This window comes from Aspergillus wentii (genome assembly GCF_001890725.1).
Source record: "Aspergillus wentii DTO 134E9 unplaced genomic scaffold ASPWEscaffold_7, whole genome shotgun sequence".
NCBI lineage: Eukaryota > Fungi > Ascomycota > Eurotiomycetes > Eurotiales > Aspergillaceae > Aspergillus > Aspergillus wentii.
In genome coordinates, this window is record NW_024467838.1 from 1,134,639 (window position 1) to 1,150,418 (window position 15,780).

Consider the following 15,780-nt stretch of genomic DNA (forward strand, 5'->3'; position numbering starts at 1 on the left):
TGGCGGTGTTCAAAAACCACTTAACGGGGATTGGTCGAAAACGCGTCCGGTTCGCGTCCCGCTGCGCGTCCGCATTCCCTCTCGCGATTGTCGATCCTGGCTGCCACCCCTTCCACAATCCATCATCCTGTTGTTGTCACGACACAGATACGGGCAGAGCAATTTAGCCTCTGTTCCTCAGCAAAATCCAGGCCAGAGAAGGACCGTTGATGGGCGGCAATTTCTTGCGGTAATTAGTGTACGCCATGGCTTCTCGCGCCAAGTTGGCAGAGCTGCGAGCCCTGCGAGCCGCAGGAAAGAAACGCTTGGAAACTTACGAAGTGGAGGACCAAGGCGATATCTACGAAGAGGTTGATGATGAAGGATACAAGAAGGTCATTCGGGATCGCCTTGATGAGGATGATTTCGTCGTGGATGACAACGGTGAAGGTTATGCGGATGACGGTCGAGAAGTCTGGAACGAACAGACGGAAAATTACGACAGTGAGAGCGAAGACGAATTACCCGCACGAGGAAAGGCCGCCAAAAGAAAGCGTGAGGAGGAACAGCAAAGGAAAGAGAAGATCAACAATGGAATCTCGAAATATTTCAACAAGGGCGCTGCTGCTGCTCCCAAGCCCAAGGTACGTTGTTTGAGTTGAGTGAGACCTGGCATATCTAACATCGATGTAGCCTGTCGCTACTGCTGAGGATGAAGCTTTCATGGCGGATCTTCTAGGGGATCTTGATAACAATGCTGTCTCGAACCATGTTCCAGCACAAAACATAGTCAAGTCAGAAACTCGCCGAAAAGTCCGGATCCTTTCGCCTCCATTATCGCACAGACCGCGCGTACAGAAAGTCGAAAAGGACGAAAATGACCGCCCAGAACCCACAATTAGTCAGGAACAGGGCTTTGATTTGGACGATGATGACGGTCCGCTCCCACAGGCAGATGATGATGACTTTCCGATGAGTGACCCAATGCCATCGTCACCCATCAGCAAAGCAGTAGAGCGGAAGGCATCTGCTCCTGTTAAGGCGGAGGAATCTGATGACGATGACAATGACTTGATGGAAATTGCGGAAGCCACTGGCAATGACGAGAGCAAAACGACAAGCGTCAACATGACCGGTAGCCGGCCGCCTCCCAAAATCAAAAAGGAGAGTCACCCTGTCCCATTCGCATCCTCGCCTGCGAAGCCAGGGCCGGAAGTGAATGCTTCTTGGAACAACGTGCGAAACAAACTGAACGTTATGAGCAGCCCGGCCCAAGAGACACGGACTTTTGGCAAGCTACGGCCCCAGGATGCCGTCGAAGAGGATGGAAGTCTGCGCTTCTTCTGGCTAGATTTTACTGAAATCAATGGCAGTCTGTGTCTGTTTGGTAAAGTGAGAAATAAGCAAAATGGCTCTTACGTGAGTGCCTTCGTCAAGATTGACAACATCTTGCGCAAACTTTACTTCCTTCCTAGAGAGTTCAGACACAAACATGGAAGGGACACGGATGAAGAGGTGGATATGGAAGATGTCTATCGTGAAGTGGACGATATGATGTCGAGGCTTAAGGTTGGCATGCATAAGATCAAGCCATGCACGCGAAAGTATGCCTTCGAATTGCCCGATATTCCCAAGGAAGGAGATTACCTGAAGCTGCTTTATCCTTACGACAAACCCGCATTACCCATGGATGTTAAGGGCGAAACTTTCTCCCGCGTATTCGGTACCAACACAGCATTGTTCGAGCAGTTTGTCCTGTGGAAGAATATAATGGGCCCTTGCTGGCTTAAGATTGAAGAGGCAGACTTCTCTGCCGTGAACAACGCATCTTACTGCAAGTTTGAGTGTCAGGCCGCTAAACCAGCACTCATCAGTCCTGTGCCTGACTCTGAGAATCTGGAGACGCCACCCCTTACTCTTATGAGTCTTTCTTTTAGAACGCAAATGAATGTGAAAGAGAACAAGCAAGAAATCTTGCTAGCAAGTGCCAGAGTTTACGAGAATGTCTCCCTTACGGACACAACGCCTCCTGAGAAACTGCCCTGCAAGACATTCACTGTCATGCGGCCTGCTGGCTCAGCATACCCATTGGGTTTCGAAGCTGAAATACGAAAGCAAAGGGGGACCTTCCTTTTGGAGAAAAGTGAACAATTTCTGCTTAGTAAATTTCTGGCGCTGTTCGAAAGGATGGACCCAGATGTTCTTATGGGACACCAATTACAGGAAGTTGACCTCAGCATTCTATTGAGCAGATTGAAGGAGAAGAGGACCCCGGGCTGGCATCGTCTTGGAAGATTAAGGCGTGGAGAATGGCCCAAGAACTTCAACAAGGGTGGAGGTTTCTTTGCTGAGAGGCATCTGATTTCTGGAAGACTTATGTGTGACGTGGCCAACGATATGGGCAAGGTAAACTCACGAATACTCGATTACTACGCGCAAATTCTAATAGCCAATAGTCTCTTATGATGAAATGTCAACAGTGGAGTCTTACGGAGATGTGTGAGCTCTACCTCGGACAAGACAATACGCGCCAAGAGCTGGACACTGAAGCAGCATTGAAAACTTGGGCAACATCGAAAGAGGGTCTCATGAACTTCGTAAACCATTGCGATACGGATACCTACTTCATCGCTGCGTTGGTGCTACAGCTCCAGATGTTGCCTTTGACCAAAGTCCTGACAAACATTGCCGGTAACTCATGGGCTCGAACTCTTAGTGGAACCCGCGCTGAACGTAACGAATACATTCTTCTACACGAATTCCATCGGAACAAATATATCTGCCCTGACAAATACTCTTCGAAGCTGCTGAAAGCAGAAGAGAAGATTCAGGAGGGCGATGAAGATGAATCCGTTGACAAGAAAAAGAAGGATAAATACAAGGGAGGTCTCGTTTTCGAGCCCGAAAAGGGCCTCTACGACAAATTCATTCTGGTTATGGACTTCAACAGTTTGTATCCCAGTATCATCCAGGAGTACAACATCTGTTTTACGACAGTGGAACGAAATGCCACGGTACGTCAATTTAGCATTTTGCATGCTAGATATATACTAACATATCTTTTTCCAGGCTGAGAACGAGAATGAAGAAAAAGTACCCAAAGTTCCTTCTTCGGATGAAGACCAGGGAATTTTGCCTCGACTTATTTCAACCCTTGTTGGCCGTCGACGTGAGGTGAAAAAGCTGATGAAAGACAAGCGTGCTACGCCTGAGCAGCTTGCTTTATGGGACACGAAACAATTGGCGTTTAAGCTGACCGCCAACTCCATGTACGGATGTCTGGGATATACCCAGAGTCGCTTCTACGCCCGTCCCCTAGCGATGCTCACCACATTCAAGGGTCGTGAGATTCTGAGAAGCACCAAGGAGCTGGCTGAAAGCAACCAGCTTAGGGTTATATATGGTGATACTGACTCCGTTATGATCAACACGAACATGGACACTGTCAGCGACGCACTCAAAGTCGGAGATGAGTTCAAGAAATCGGTCAATGAGCGATACCGACTCTTGGAGATTGACATTGATAATATCTTCCGTCGGCTTTTACTGCATGCTAAGAAGAAGTATGCCGCTATCAATATGACCGAGGTCGATGGAAAGTATGTGGACAAGCTGGAAGTAAAGGGTCTTGACATGAAGAGACGTGAATACTGTGCCTTGTCCAAGGAGGTGTCATCCAAGCTCTTGAATGAGGTTCTTTCGGGAGAAGATCAGGAGCTGGTTCTTAACCGGGTGCATGACTACCTGCGTGACCTTGGTAGTAAGATGCGAGAGTTTACAATCCCAGTCCAGAAATACGTCATTTACACGGTATGTGACCCTTTTTCTTACAAAGTCTTGGACAGAGTACTAATGCCATTTTCACAGAAACTTTCCAAGAGACCAGACGAATACCCGAATAAAGAGTCGATGCCCCCCGCGCAAGTCGCGCTCCGCGAACTTGCCCGTGGAAAAAACGTTCGGCCTAACGATGTCATTTCCTACATTGTAACCAATGGAGATTCGGAAACAGCTTCTCTTCCACCGGCTAAGCGATCTTATACCCTTCAGGATGTGATGAAGTCTGATTCGGGCCTAAAACCGGACGTCGAGTTTTACATTCTGAAGCAGATCTTCCCTCCTATAGAACGTCTGTGTGCTCCTATCCCTGGAACTGACGCAGTCCGGCTGGCCGAGTGCTTGGGTCTCGATGCTCGCAAATACCAGATCAATACATCCAGCGCGAACAACCAGCAAAACGCAGAAATCTTCCCATTGGAGTCGCAGATCCCTGACTCTGTGCGCTTTGAAAGCGCAGCAAGACTGGCACTTACCTGTCGATTCTGCAAAGAAAAATCAGTATTTGAAGGATTGGCGGGTTCTTCGCACATGTGCACTCCTAATGGCCTGATTTGCTCAAACCAAACTTGTCAGAAACCATTCTCGGTTCTCACCATCATTGCACAACTCGAAAGCCAGATCCGTGCACAAACCGCCAAGTACTATGAAGGTTGGCTCGTTTGTGATGACACGGCTTGTGGCAATCGAACACGACAAATCAGCGTCTATGGACATCGGTGTCTTGGTCCTCGGGGCCACGCTGAAGGCTGTCTTGGCCGAATGTCATATGAATACTCAGAAAAAGATATGTACAACCAACTGCTGTACTTTGCTGGTCTCTGGGACGTGGACAAGGCCAAGGCTGCGGCTCAGAAGGAAGCAGGTGAAAAGAAAGACAGCGTGGCTGCACTGGCGGAATTCAACCGAGCCCGGTTCGGAACCGTCAAGGGCGTGGTGGATGGCTATCTGAAGAAGTGTGGACGGCAATGGGTCGAAATGGACACTCTGTTTCGCTTCATGATGCCGTAAGAGTGCCCCGGTGGCACTATAGGCGTTGGCATTTTGTATATAGCATCAAGGGCATTTTGGGACGGTTCTGGTATTTTCTTTTCGTTGGAATCAATTTGGATGTGAATAATTTATTTCGCTGGTCTCTGATGAATAATGGTGTTGATATAATAATCTCACGAACAAGAGCAGAATGCATGATTCCCTGTTATCGATAATCCCATAATATCATAAGCCCCGCAGTGGGAACGGAGGATTTCCCCCCACCTGCCACGTTCTTTTGCTGGCCACATGCCGGTGACATACACTAACCCCGACTTACGTGCTGCTCTATTCAAGTCCAGTTCATCCGTGTTTCATCTCCAATTGATTTGATCGGTAGTTGGTCGCGACAATTCATCCTCATCATGTCCGTAAAACGGGTCCTGGTCATCGCCGGTTCCGACAGCTCGGGAGGCGCGTATGTGCATCAATTTTCCCCTGCTATTCAAACCTTCAATGCCAGCCCCGGTCGTCTCTTGTCTCTTACAGAAACTAATGCAGCCAATTCGAATCTAGTGGCCTTGAAGCCGATCAAAGAGTTCTTGCTGCCCATGGGTGCTATGCTCTCACAGCAACAACGGGTCTTACGGCGCAGAACACGCTGGGTGTAAAGGACATTTTTCCCATCCCGGCGCAGTTTGTAAAGAAGCAGATTGATGCTTCTCTGGAAGATGTGGGCGCAGACGTGGTAAAACTAGGTAAGTGAAGTGTTTTCTTTTCGTTTCAATTGCTTCTTATGTGACTTTAGACTAACTGTTGTTAGGGATGCTCACCTCCGCCGAGACAATTGATATCATCGCGGATGCATTGGTTACATACCAAATTCCCTCGGTGGTTCTGGACCCGGTATGTCTCTTTGCTTAATTTTTTCTTATAGCCTTACTTATCAGAATTCAAAAGGTGATGGTATCCACGAGCGGGTCACAATTACTGCCGGAAGTAGCCGTGAAACAGCTCCGAACAAAATTATTACCCCTAACAACTATTCTCACGCCCAACATTCCCGAGGCAAAACTCCTACTGAAAGATGCTGGGATTGAGGCTCAAGAGCCCCAGGACTTACAAGACATGATTGCCCTCGCGAAGCAGATCTGTTCCTTGGGACCCAAGGGAATCCTACTCAAGGGAGGCCATTTGCCGCTCACCAAGGATCACAAGACCCCCAAAAATCAAGAAGAGGCATCTACCGTGGTGGATGTTCTTTACGATGGTGAGAACGTGACCCTTTTCGAGACTGATTTCTTGGTATCCAAGAATACCCATGGTACGGGCTGTTCGCTTGCCTCTGCCATTGCGGCAAATCTCGCGCTCGGAAAAGACATGAGGAGAGCCGTTCACGGTGGTGTTCGCTTTGTCGAGGCAGGAATCAAGACAAGCTTCAACATGGGCAAGGGCAGTGGGCCAATCAATCACTTCCACTCTGTTTATACCCTACCCTTTGCGCCGTAAGTCGTCCACTATCTTTGTGCATGATTTCCTCGCCATTCCAGCAGACTTTCTGATAAAGTGCAGAGGCCGATTCCTCGAATATATCCTAGATCGCCCTGATGTTCAGTCGGTATGGAAGCATTTCACAGAACATCAATTTGTACAGGGTCTAGGAAACGGTACGCTTCCTTTGGAAAGATTCAAAGAGTATCTTGTTCAGGATTATCTTTACTTGGTATAGTATCATTCTATCCCCCATTTCAAAGCACCACTGACAAGAGAGGCTTCTTAGGTCCATTTTGCTCGAAGCAATGCACTGGCCTCTTACAAGGCAAAAAGCATGGAATCAATTTCCGCGGTAAGACATATCAACGGTATTTACAACGCATCATATTGACAGTGGACTGGCTTGGCCTTGTTTAGTCGGCGCAAATCGTGTTACACATTGAGCAAGAGATGGCACTACATCTTGATTACTGTGCTTCTTTTGGTCTGTCCAAGCAAGAAATGGAAAGATATCCCGAGAGCAACGGTGAGTGGAAATAGAAACCACCTCGGCGTGGCTTGATCCGTTTACTAATTGCTCGTTACGACAGCATGCACGGCATACAGTCGGTATATACTTGACGTGGGTCAATCAGAGGATTGGCTCGCACTCCAGATGGCTCTTGCGCCTTGTTTGATCGGATATGGCGCCATTGCCAAAAGACTCCATGCTGCAGAGGATACCATCCGCGAAGGAAACCGATACTACAAATGGATTGAGAACTACGTTGCGGACGACTACTCGGAAGCAGTAGAACTGGGATCTGGTACGAATCCCTGTCCTTGAGATTCCCTCCCTTTCTTTCTAACTCCTTCACAGCGCTTCTAGAAAAGCATGTACGAGAGGTCTCGCCCAGTCGAATGGAGGAGCTGGTGAAGATCTTTGTCCGGGCCACCGAGTTGGAGATAAGCTTCTGGGACATGGGCCTGGGTGGCAAACAGTAGAAGAAATTCTGACGGGCAATATAGAACCATGTATAGTTGACTCGAATTGATATTATATATAAAGCATGTACGGAGTACTATAAAGAGATATAGATGACCATCTGAATAACAAACTGCCATCAAGACCATAGCCGAAGCGATGTTGTCGCCCAAAAGTCGAGGCCTGGCGGTGACGGCGAAACAAAAGGCGGTGTTGAAGTTTTTTTGGCTCTAAAATTTTTTTTTCCCTGGCGCTAGCACCGATCGGGCAAGTGTCGCATTTTCGCCTCTTGAACTCTTTTTCGCTCCTTCTCTTTTTCTTCTTCTTCTTTCCTCACCTTCGCTCTTCTATCACCTTTCCTCATCTCTTTCATCTTTTTTCCTTCTTCTCTATCCTCTTTCCTCTCCCTCCGGACGTGTTCAGTTTCTTCTGAATTTCGTCCTTGTTACCTGCACCCAGGTACTTTCATCTCATTCATTTGTTTTCCTTCGTTTTTTTCCCCTTCCACATACCCCTTAAGACATCATAATGTCGTACGGTGGCGGATATCAGCGCGACTCTTACCGGTAAGTTGACTCATTATCTTCAGGGAAATCTCGAATCTACTGGGTGTTTGGGCTTCTGTCCTGCATTTTTTTTTTTTTTTTTCCCTGCACTGGGCGCTTTTTCCCGCCCCTTCGTGTTTTTCGAAGTTCAGGTGGCGTCTGTTCCGTCATCACCATCTGTCACCTTGGTTCTCAACACAAGAAGGCCACAGGCAGTAATCAAACACTTGCAGCTTTGACATTTCTTTGTCTTTGCAAATTTTGGGAATACCTGCTAACTGATGTTTCAGCTCTAGAGGCGGCGGTGGCGGTGGCTACGGCGGTGGTGGTTACGGAGGTGGCTCCAACGGCTACTCCAACGGCGGTGGTTACGGAGGAGGTGGCTATGGCGGCGGTGGTGGTGGTTATGGAGGTGGTGCCGGTGGTGACCGCATGTCCAACCTCGGTGCTGGTCTGAAGAAGCAAGACTGGGGTAAGTTTACTGATCTTGGGCGTTATCTTGTATACGTTTACTAACAATTTTTTTTAGACTTGGACTCTCTCCCTAAGTTCGAAAAGTCCTTCTACAAGGAGCACCCTGATGTCACCAACCGCTCCCAGCAAGAAGTTGATGACTTCCGCAAGAAGCACGAGATGGCTGTCCAAGGAAGAAACGTCCCTCGTCCTGTTGAGACCTTCGATGAGGCTGGTTTCCCCCAGTATGTCTTGAGTGAAGTCAAGGCCCAAGGTTTCTCTGGACCTACTTCTATCCAGTCCCAGGGTTGGCCCATGTCTCTTTCCGGTCGTGATGTTGTCGGTATCGCCGAGACTGGTTCCGGAAAGACCCTAACTTACTGTCTTCCCGCCATCGTTCACATCAACGCTCAGCCCCTTCTGGCCCCTGGCGACGGTCCCATTGTTCTTGTCCTTGCGCCCACCCGCGAGCTTGCCGTCCAGATTCAGACCGAAATTACCAAATTTGGAAAGTCTTCTCGCATTCGCAACACCTGTGTCTACGGTGGTGTCCCCAAGGGTCCTCAAATTCGTGACCTCAGCCGTGGTGTCGAGGTCTGCATTGCCACTCCCGGTCGTTTGATTGACATGCTCGAGGCTGGCCGGACCAACCTTCGCCGTGTTACCTACCTTGTTCTTGACGAGGCCGATCGCATGCTGGACATGGGTTTCGAGCCCCAGATTCGCAAGATCATCGGTCAGATTCGCCCTGACAGACAAACTTGCATGTGGTCTGCCACCTGGCCCAAGGAGGTCCGCCAGCTTGCCTCGGACTTCTTGAACGACTACATTCAGGTCAACATCGGTTCTATGGACTTGTCCGCTAACCACAGAATTACCCAAATTGTTGAGGTCGTCTCGGACTTCGAGAAGCGCGACAAGATGATCAAGCACATGGAGAAGATCATGGAGAGCCAGGGCAACAAGATCCTTATCTTCACTGGTACCAAGCGTATTGCCGACGAAATTACCCGCTTCCTCCGTCAAGACGGATGGCCAGCACTCTGTACGTTTTTTTTTTTCTTTGCCTTGCATTCACTGTATAGCATTTACTAACCTTTATCTCAGCTATCCACGGTGACAAGCAGCAGAATGAAAGAGATTGGGTCTTGAACGAATTCAAGACGGGCAAGAGCCCAATCATGGTGGCCACCGATGTGGCTTCCCGTGGTATCGGTATGATGAAATTGCAACCTCCCCATTCCCCCTTCCCCTCTTTTCCTTTCCTTTCTAGCACCATCAACCGTATTGATGTTGTGTGACAATGGCACGGTGCTTAACTCTCCGAGAACATGTGTTTTATACATGTCGGTCTATAAATGACTCGTCCAGGCTTGTCGGGTCTTCTGAATTGGTTCTCGTACCGAGAGGACCTTGGACTCACAGTGCAGTGTAGCAGGCATATGTCTCTGTTCTGATTCTCCATCTCTATTTCAGACCCTGGTAGAGAGGTGGGGTTTCTTTGGTTTCGACTTGTTTGAAACTGCATTCCAAGGTCGCTCTAGGACCGCGATATCTGCCGGCCTATGGACTCGCCCCAACGGATCTTGCATTGTTATCAAGAATTCCGAGAGAGTGATGCATCAAGTCTCGCACGACTGAAAAACGGCCCCTAGGCCACGTTGCTATTTTCACTAATGCTCTGTTTGCTAACATAAGTTTGTTTGAAGATGTTCGCGACATTACTCATGTGCTGAACTATGACTACCCCAACAACTCGGAAGACTATGTTCACCGTATCGGTCGAACTGGTCGTGCTGGTGCCAAGGGAACTGCCATCACCTTTTTCACCACTGACAGTAAGTTCCTCTGACTGCGCGATGTTATGCAAAAGCTAACCCACTATTTCTCCAGACAACAAGCAGGCTCGTGACTTGGTCACCATTCTCACTGAGGCTAAGCAGCAGATCGATCCCCGTCTCGCCGAGATGGTTCGCTACAGCGGTGGCGGTGGTCACCATGGTGGTTACGGTCGCTGGGGTGGACGTGGCCGTGGTGGTGGCCGTGGCCGCGGTGGTGGCTACACTGGTTCCAACGGTGCTCCCCTTGGCAACAACCGCCGCTGGTAAAACGATCATGATGCCCAGTTTAGATCCTGAGCTTGTATCCCCTTGTCACACCGGTAGACCTCTTTTTTCTCATTTTTCGTAACTCGGTACGGGCGGCGTTCATTGATGTCACGATAGACTGTTACGTCTTTTTTTGCTTTTCGAGGCACCTGCGGGCTGCTTTTTAACGTGTTTGCAGATTCGAGGCGCCGGCTCCAGCAACCCTGGCTGGCACGAAGACCTCACAGCGGACTCATCTGTTAATTAGTTTGGTTCAAAAGTTCTTTATTTCTGGCTCGTCTGCTGGATGGGCCTGCAATGATGTGTAGTTTAGTTTTGCATGCTCATATTTGAGGGGCTATGTATTTATCTTGACATGTTAAAATCATTAATTATCATCCACTTGCTTGTCTACTCGTATATAATATGACATCTAAAGTAGTGCGCAGACCTTGGATCATATAATGTCTAAATAAACTCACTTGGATAGATGTCACTTGGTCGATATGTTAGTAGGACTTGGGTAGAATAGCCTTGCAGGTGGCAATATGAAGCTACTAGGATATATATTCCGACCAGCCCTAAAATCCTGTTGCAACTAAAGCAGCCGCAGCCGAAGCTAGTTATACATATCTAGTCTGCAGCGAGCGAAAAGGTTTAGTTAGCGTCTACTAAGTAACCACGGTTAATGCATATACAGGAGGACGCTAGGATATAGGAGATCTTGCTTGTAATTACCGCTAAGTAAGTAGTGGTGGTGATAGTTTGTACCAGTAATGTATGCAGTACAGCAGAACAAGGATGACAGTAGGCTAATAAATATATATATAGTGATGCTTAAGTTTGATAATTCATTACTTTCTACCTTTTTGATTCGAGTACATCTGTTAATTCATCTCTTATTGGATAGCTAGCGATCTACATATATAGGCTACGAATAGTATATCTAACCTTCCCAACCCTTCAACGTCGCCTCCAAAGCATCTGCAAGAACCTCATGGACATGGCTCGTCAAATGGCCCGAGTTAAACCAAAAGTATTTACTCAATGGCGTTGGACACCCATACGATTCGTAATTCCAGTTAATGTCTGGCTGGTCGTATCCCGCACAGAAGCTAGTCGTGTTCACGATCCCATACTCCGCTGGATGATCCATGATATTGCCAAGGACTGAATGCGCATCGAACACCAATACGTTCGTGTTAGTGTGGTTTCTGTGGAATGCAGCCGCGTGAGTTACCAGAGCGTCGTTGTACCAGGTTATCTGTGTCGCGTTGGGACTGGGCGTGATGGTGCTGGCTGCTTGGTTTGCTGGTGTTTTGTCTAGTGGTGGGAGATTCAGAAATAGGAAGGAGCGGTACCCCAGGGAGTAGAGGGTTTGGATGGAGGAGAAGAGGGTAGTCATGAGGGTATTGTAGAAGGTAGGGAAGTGGACATTGTAGTCTGCGCTGTCGTTGATGTCGTTAATGCCTATCCAGACTGTGATGAGGGTTTGGGAGGGATCCACGATGTTTTTGAGGATAGGGTGGCCGTAGGTTTTGTACTGAGTGATTTGGTTGACTAGAGAGATGGTGTATTTGTGATGGAGAGGAGTGCTGTTTCTTATCGTGAGTGTCCAGACATCGAGGGTGGGTATGGAGATGGAGATGCATACTGCGCAACAGAGATATCTGCACCTGCGAATGCAAAATCCCATAATTGTCTCTCGCAATTCAATGGCGATACTAGTCCATCCTTGACACCACAGCCGGTCAGGAACTCGATCCAATTAGGACCCCCTTCTGCAGTGGATGTCTATATGATATCGCAGACTCTGTAAGCGACTCAATTCAACACATTTCTGATCTTCGGACATTTGCTGACCTGATTCTGAAAAATCATGTTCGAGAGCAGATCTTGTCCATCATAGGCGAAATCCAGCTGGTCTCCGATGAAGCTGAAGTTCTGGCGTCCATGGGTTCCTTGGACATATGTGTACGAGTCACCGAATGCGATGCTTTCTTTTGGGTTAGAATGGACTGTTTAGTGTCAAAGATAGACGGACAGGTACTTGGTAGAATTCCAGTTGAACGCATGCTGTCTGGTAGACGATGGGGGGAGTGCTACTGCTGTTACTGAGACGCAGACATAGACTAGGAATCGCCACATGGATAACATGGTAAAGGTATACTGGAAATGATAGCCGTGGATTGGACTTTTTAAGCCATTGGTGAGGTTATAACGAGACGAGCTACTCGTTCATCTTATTGATGACCCCCGCATCCTTTGGTATAGGGTAGATGGACGGAATGTATTTCTCCGTATGCAGTTTAAGTCTCATTGTAATGCAATATGGAAATGTTTGAATTGCTGGATTGATTTGGAAATATTCATGATACTTTAAATAGTCTACTACGCATTGGTAGGGTATATTTGCCTTTCCAGTGAGGATATCTTCGAATGAAGCTGTTCATGATATGATGATCCTCTCTGGCTCAACTGCGGGGTTTAGTGCCAAGCGAGATCACGTGTATTGCATCCCTTTCAAATGTCAATCAAATAAAATAATAATTAATGTCCGATTTCGCAGTTTGTTGATGGAGAGAAAAAAGTGGAAACAGGGAGGGAGAAGAAAACGAACAACGGAGCCCCGAAAAAGACCGAAATGTGCAGGTTGTTTCTGTTGCTTTCCACCCCTATCTACGGCCCTGCCAGCTGTACATTTTGATTATTATTATTTTCCTCCGTATTCCGTGTTAAATTCACCCTCGAATATTAATATTAAATACCTATTCAAATCTGTATTCTGCTGGTAAATACATAATATTGCCGCGGAATTCCCGAGCATTGGCGACAATTCTTTTTTCTTTTCTGGTGGGGCGGTTGAGTGGCAACCACGGTTGATTTGGGGCTACGCGGAGGATTCCGTATCAGAGGATTCTCAGGTACTACTCAGGTACCTTGTAGGAGGGAGAGTATACAGTACTGGGTAATTGATTTCTAATAAACGTGCATGGCAACCTATCAGCTGCATATTTTTAGATTAATCTTATCCAATAACCCAACGGACGTTTTGAAAGCCAGTCAGCCTTTTCCAGGATTTATTTATTATTCCTTGTTACGGAGTACAGGCTGGATACAAGCCCAAGGAGCGAATTGCAGCCGCCCAAGCAAAAGCAGCTTTAGGCAATGCAGCTATCCCCAAACCGGTTTAGTCCGCTCACCTCCAGCCAACCAGGAGTGGAGCTAAATTTTTGGTGCACGGAATTCGGAAAACCCGCCGGTCTATTATGGTTTACTGTATGTTACGGCTGTGTAATTGTGTAAGAAGAGGTAAAGTAATACGGGCTAAAAATGGCTCTAGAGCAGCCGAAGAACATGCATGGAACATGTAACATCACCAACATCAAATATGCAAAATGGTGCAGCTGGATGGCGTTTTCTTATAATATGTATGCGGATATTAGGAGGCGGAGGATTTTACTAGCCTCCTAGGATGGAGATTGGAAAGAAGGTTCAAACTCAGCTTCTGAAATAGAAGTGATGTATCAGAAGAGAGGACTTGGCCATCGTCATTATTGATCACGAATTACATCAATCTGCAGACTGTCCTACAGGATATCGATAAATCCGTTGATCATTCGATATGGTCTTTAGAAGAGGAGAGTGCTGTTTACTCTGTAGTGTGTACAGTTGATCCATCCATAAGACAGCCAGGTTGAGGTTGACGATTGTAACATATCTAAGGTAGATAGGTACTCACCGTATGTATCCATCTGCATCTATACAGACAGACAGATCAAGCATCATTGGCGTTCAGTAGACTCGAGACGGTTCGTTTCCCCCCTGGACCCAAACCCAACCACTCTGTGTTCCCTTGAGTTTGAGACGGATCTTTTTCTTTAGAACAATCTTCTGTGCTACTAATAGTAGCACACCCATGGATCTGTCCTAGGATGGTGGCATTTCAACTCCACAATGTATATAAGATGAACCATGGTACTGAGAGTGCGTAGATCAGCGGCATCTTGTGATGCTCGCTGCTCAATTGGAATACGAGAATTTGGCTTAACCCCGGATTCGCTTATTGGAATCTACGAGATCATCGTTGACTCAAATGTAGATACTAGATAGGATGATAGATAGCCTCGGAATAAATATCAAGATGTGCACTATAACTGACACCTGTAGTTTGCTTCCACTACAAGGTAATAATAACCAACAGACCACGTGGGTGGACATGGCACTGCTCATCGTCTACGTACACAGACGGACAGTTATGATTACTTCATAACCGTTGCATATGTACGGAGTAGATTGACATTGTGTACTCCGTGCATACGCGGACAATAAATAATACGTATGTATATGCATCTATCCCCGTACATAACGATCGACTTGGATGGAATTGATCATTTCTCGATCCGAGCCAGATACGAGAAGTGTAAAAAGTGTAATAAAAAGAAAAGAAAAGCCTCAGTACAGAATAAATTTGTTTGAGCTGGAAACTTCAGCCCCCTTTCATGTGCAGGTGCCCCATCAGGAATATGGGGTCGATATGGATCATGACTGTGAGTTGTCGCGAGTGGTGGATCAAAAAACACTGCCTGGGTTGCATTTGATATGGAGCATTGGCGAAGTATATCCGAAGACTTATTTACTGTACCTTTGCACGGAGTAGGTCAAGCAAGGAAAAGAATGGTAAGTTTAATTGCGAATGAATGGATCTTGACATTTGCAGCGATAGCCGACGCGACGTTATGATTCAGTGCAGGTGATATGGATAGGGGGAAATAATGTAGTCAGGTCTTGGTAATAATGGTACCACGGTGGAGAGAGAGGCAGGGGAGGGGAAACTCAGTGAAAGGGGGTGTTTTAACTCCGATCGACGGACGGACGAATATGATTATATTTTATCATGCTGGTCATCGGTGAGCATCCGAGATATGATGTTAATATTACCCCATATATCCGTCGAGGAGATTGGCCAATTTGGAGATATTATCTCTTGGAGTAGGATACACTATGCCTTACGGGAGTTCTACTGCTACCTGCTACTGCCGTGATCGCCTGGCCTCCACCAGTATTTCGGATGGTGGACCGTACTCCGTATATTGGATAATGGATGGGAATGGGAATTTTTCCATCACGTCTTCTTTCGAAATCGATATCAAATATTTATTGATGTTTGTGATCCACCATGAAATCAATATTGCATGATGATTGTCTTGTGACTCGGGAATGATACCGAATCAATAAGCCTGGAGATACACACACCCGGACTTGTTACTCTTTCTCTCTCTCTCTTCTTTTGTTTTTTGCTTCACCGGCAGTGGACGTCTGGGTTCCGCCTGCGCGGGGTATGACCCAGTCGGAGCGCCAATCACCGTCGCCGCTGGCTGGGCAGCCTTTCCGAAATTGGAGCCTTGCATTTTCGCGTCTCCTTTTTTTTTTTTTTTTTTTTTTTTTT

General features: G+C 47.2%; 3 protein-coding genes across 3 annotated transcripts; 2 read left to right on the forward strand and 1 right to left on the reverse strand.

The window, feature by feature from the left end:
• Window positions 1-245: 245 nt before the first annotated feature.
• Window positions 246-4,827, forward strand: ASPWEDRAFT_175419 (DNA-directed DNA polymerase alpha catalytic subunit POL1; the record flags this gene model as incomplete). The annotated part of the gene is made up of 5 exons (XM_040831358.1): window positions 246-623; window positions 673-2,385; window positions 2,436-2,993; window positions 3,049-3,789; window positions 3,847-4,827. The coding sequence occupies 5 exons, from the start codon at window positions 246-248 to the stop codon at window positions 4,825-4,827; spliced, it is 4,371 nt and encodes a 1,456-aa protein (XP_040685797.1).
• Window positions 4,828-5,213: 386 nt separating this feature from the next.
• ASPWEDRAFT_53819 (uncharacterized protein) lies at window positions 5,214-10,352 on the forward strand (the record flags this gene model as incomplete). Its single annotated transcript, XM_040837959.1, has 14 exons — window positions 5,214-5,266; window positions 5,365-5,546; window positions 5,612-5,694; window positions 5,749-6,293; window positions 6,361-6,511; window positions 6,569-6,634; window positions 6,700-6,808; window positions 6,873-7,088; window positions 7,142-7,262; window positions 8,082-8,263; window positions 8,321-9,289; window positions 9,352-9,459; window positions 9,954-10,082; window positions 10,138-10,352. 14 exons carry the CDS (start codon window positions 5,214-5,216, stop codon window positions 10,350-10,352), a joined length of 3,129 nt encoding a protein of 1,042 aa, XP_040685798.1.
• Window positions 10,353-11,277: 925 nt separating this feature from the next.
• ASPWEDRAFT_186337 (SGNH/GDSL hydrolase family protein) lies at window positions 11,278-12,585 on the reverse strand (the record flags this gene model as incomplete). The annotated part of the gene is made up of 4 exons (XM_040832126.1): window positions 12,376-12,585; window positions 12,195-12,327; window positions 11,986-12,125; window positions 11,278-11,926 (listed from the first exon to the last, which is right to left on the reverse strand). The coding sequence occupies exons 1-4, from the start codon at window positions 12,486-12,488 to the stop codon at window positions 11,278-11,280; spliced, it is 1,035 nt and encodes a 344-aa protein (XP_040685799.1). The 5' UTR covers window positions 12,489-12,585.
• Window positions 12,586-15,780: the final 3,195 nt, after the last annotated feature.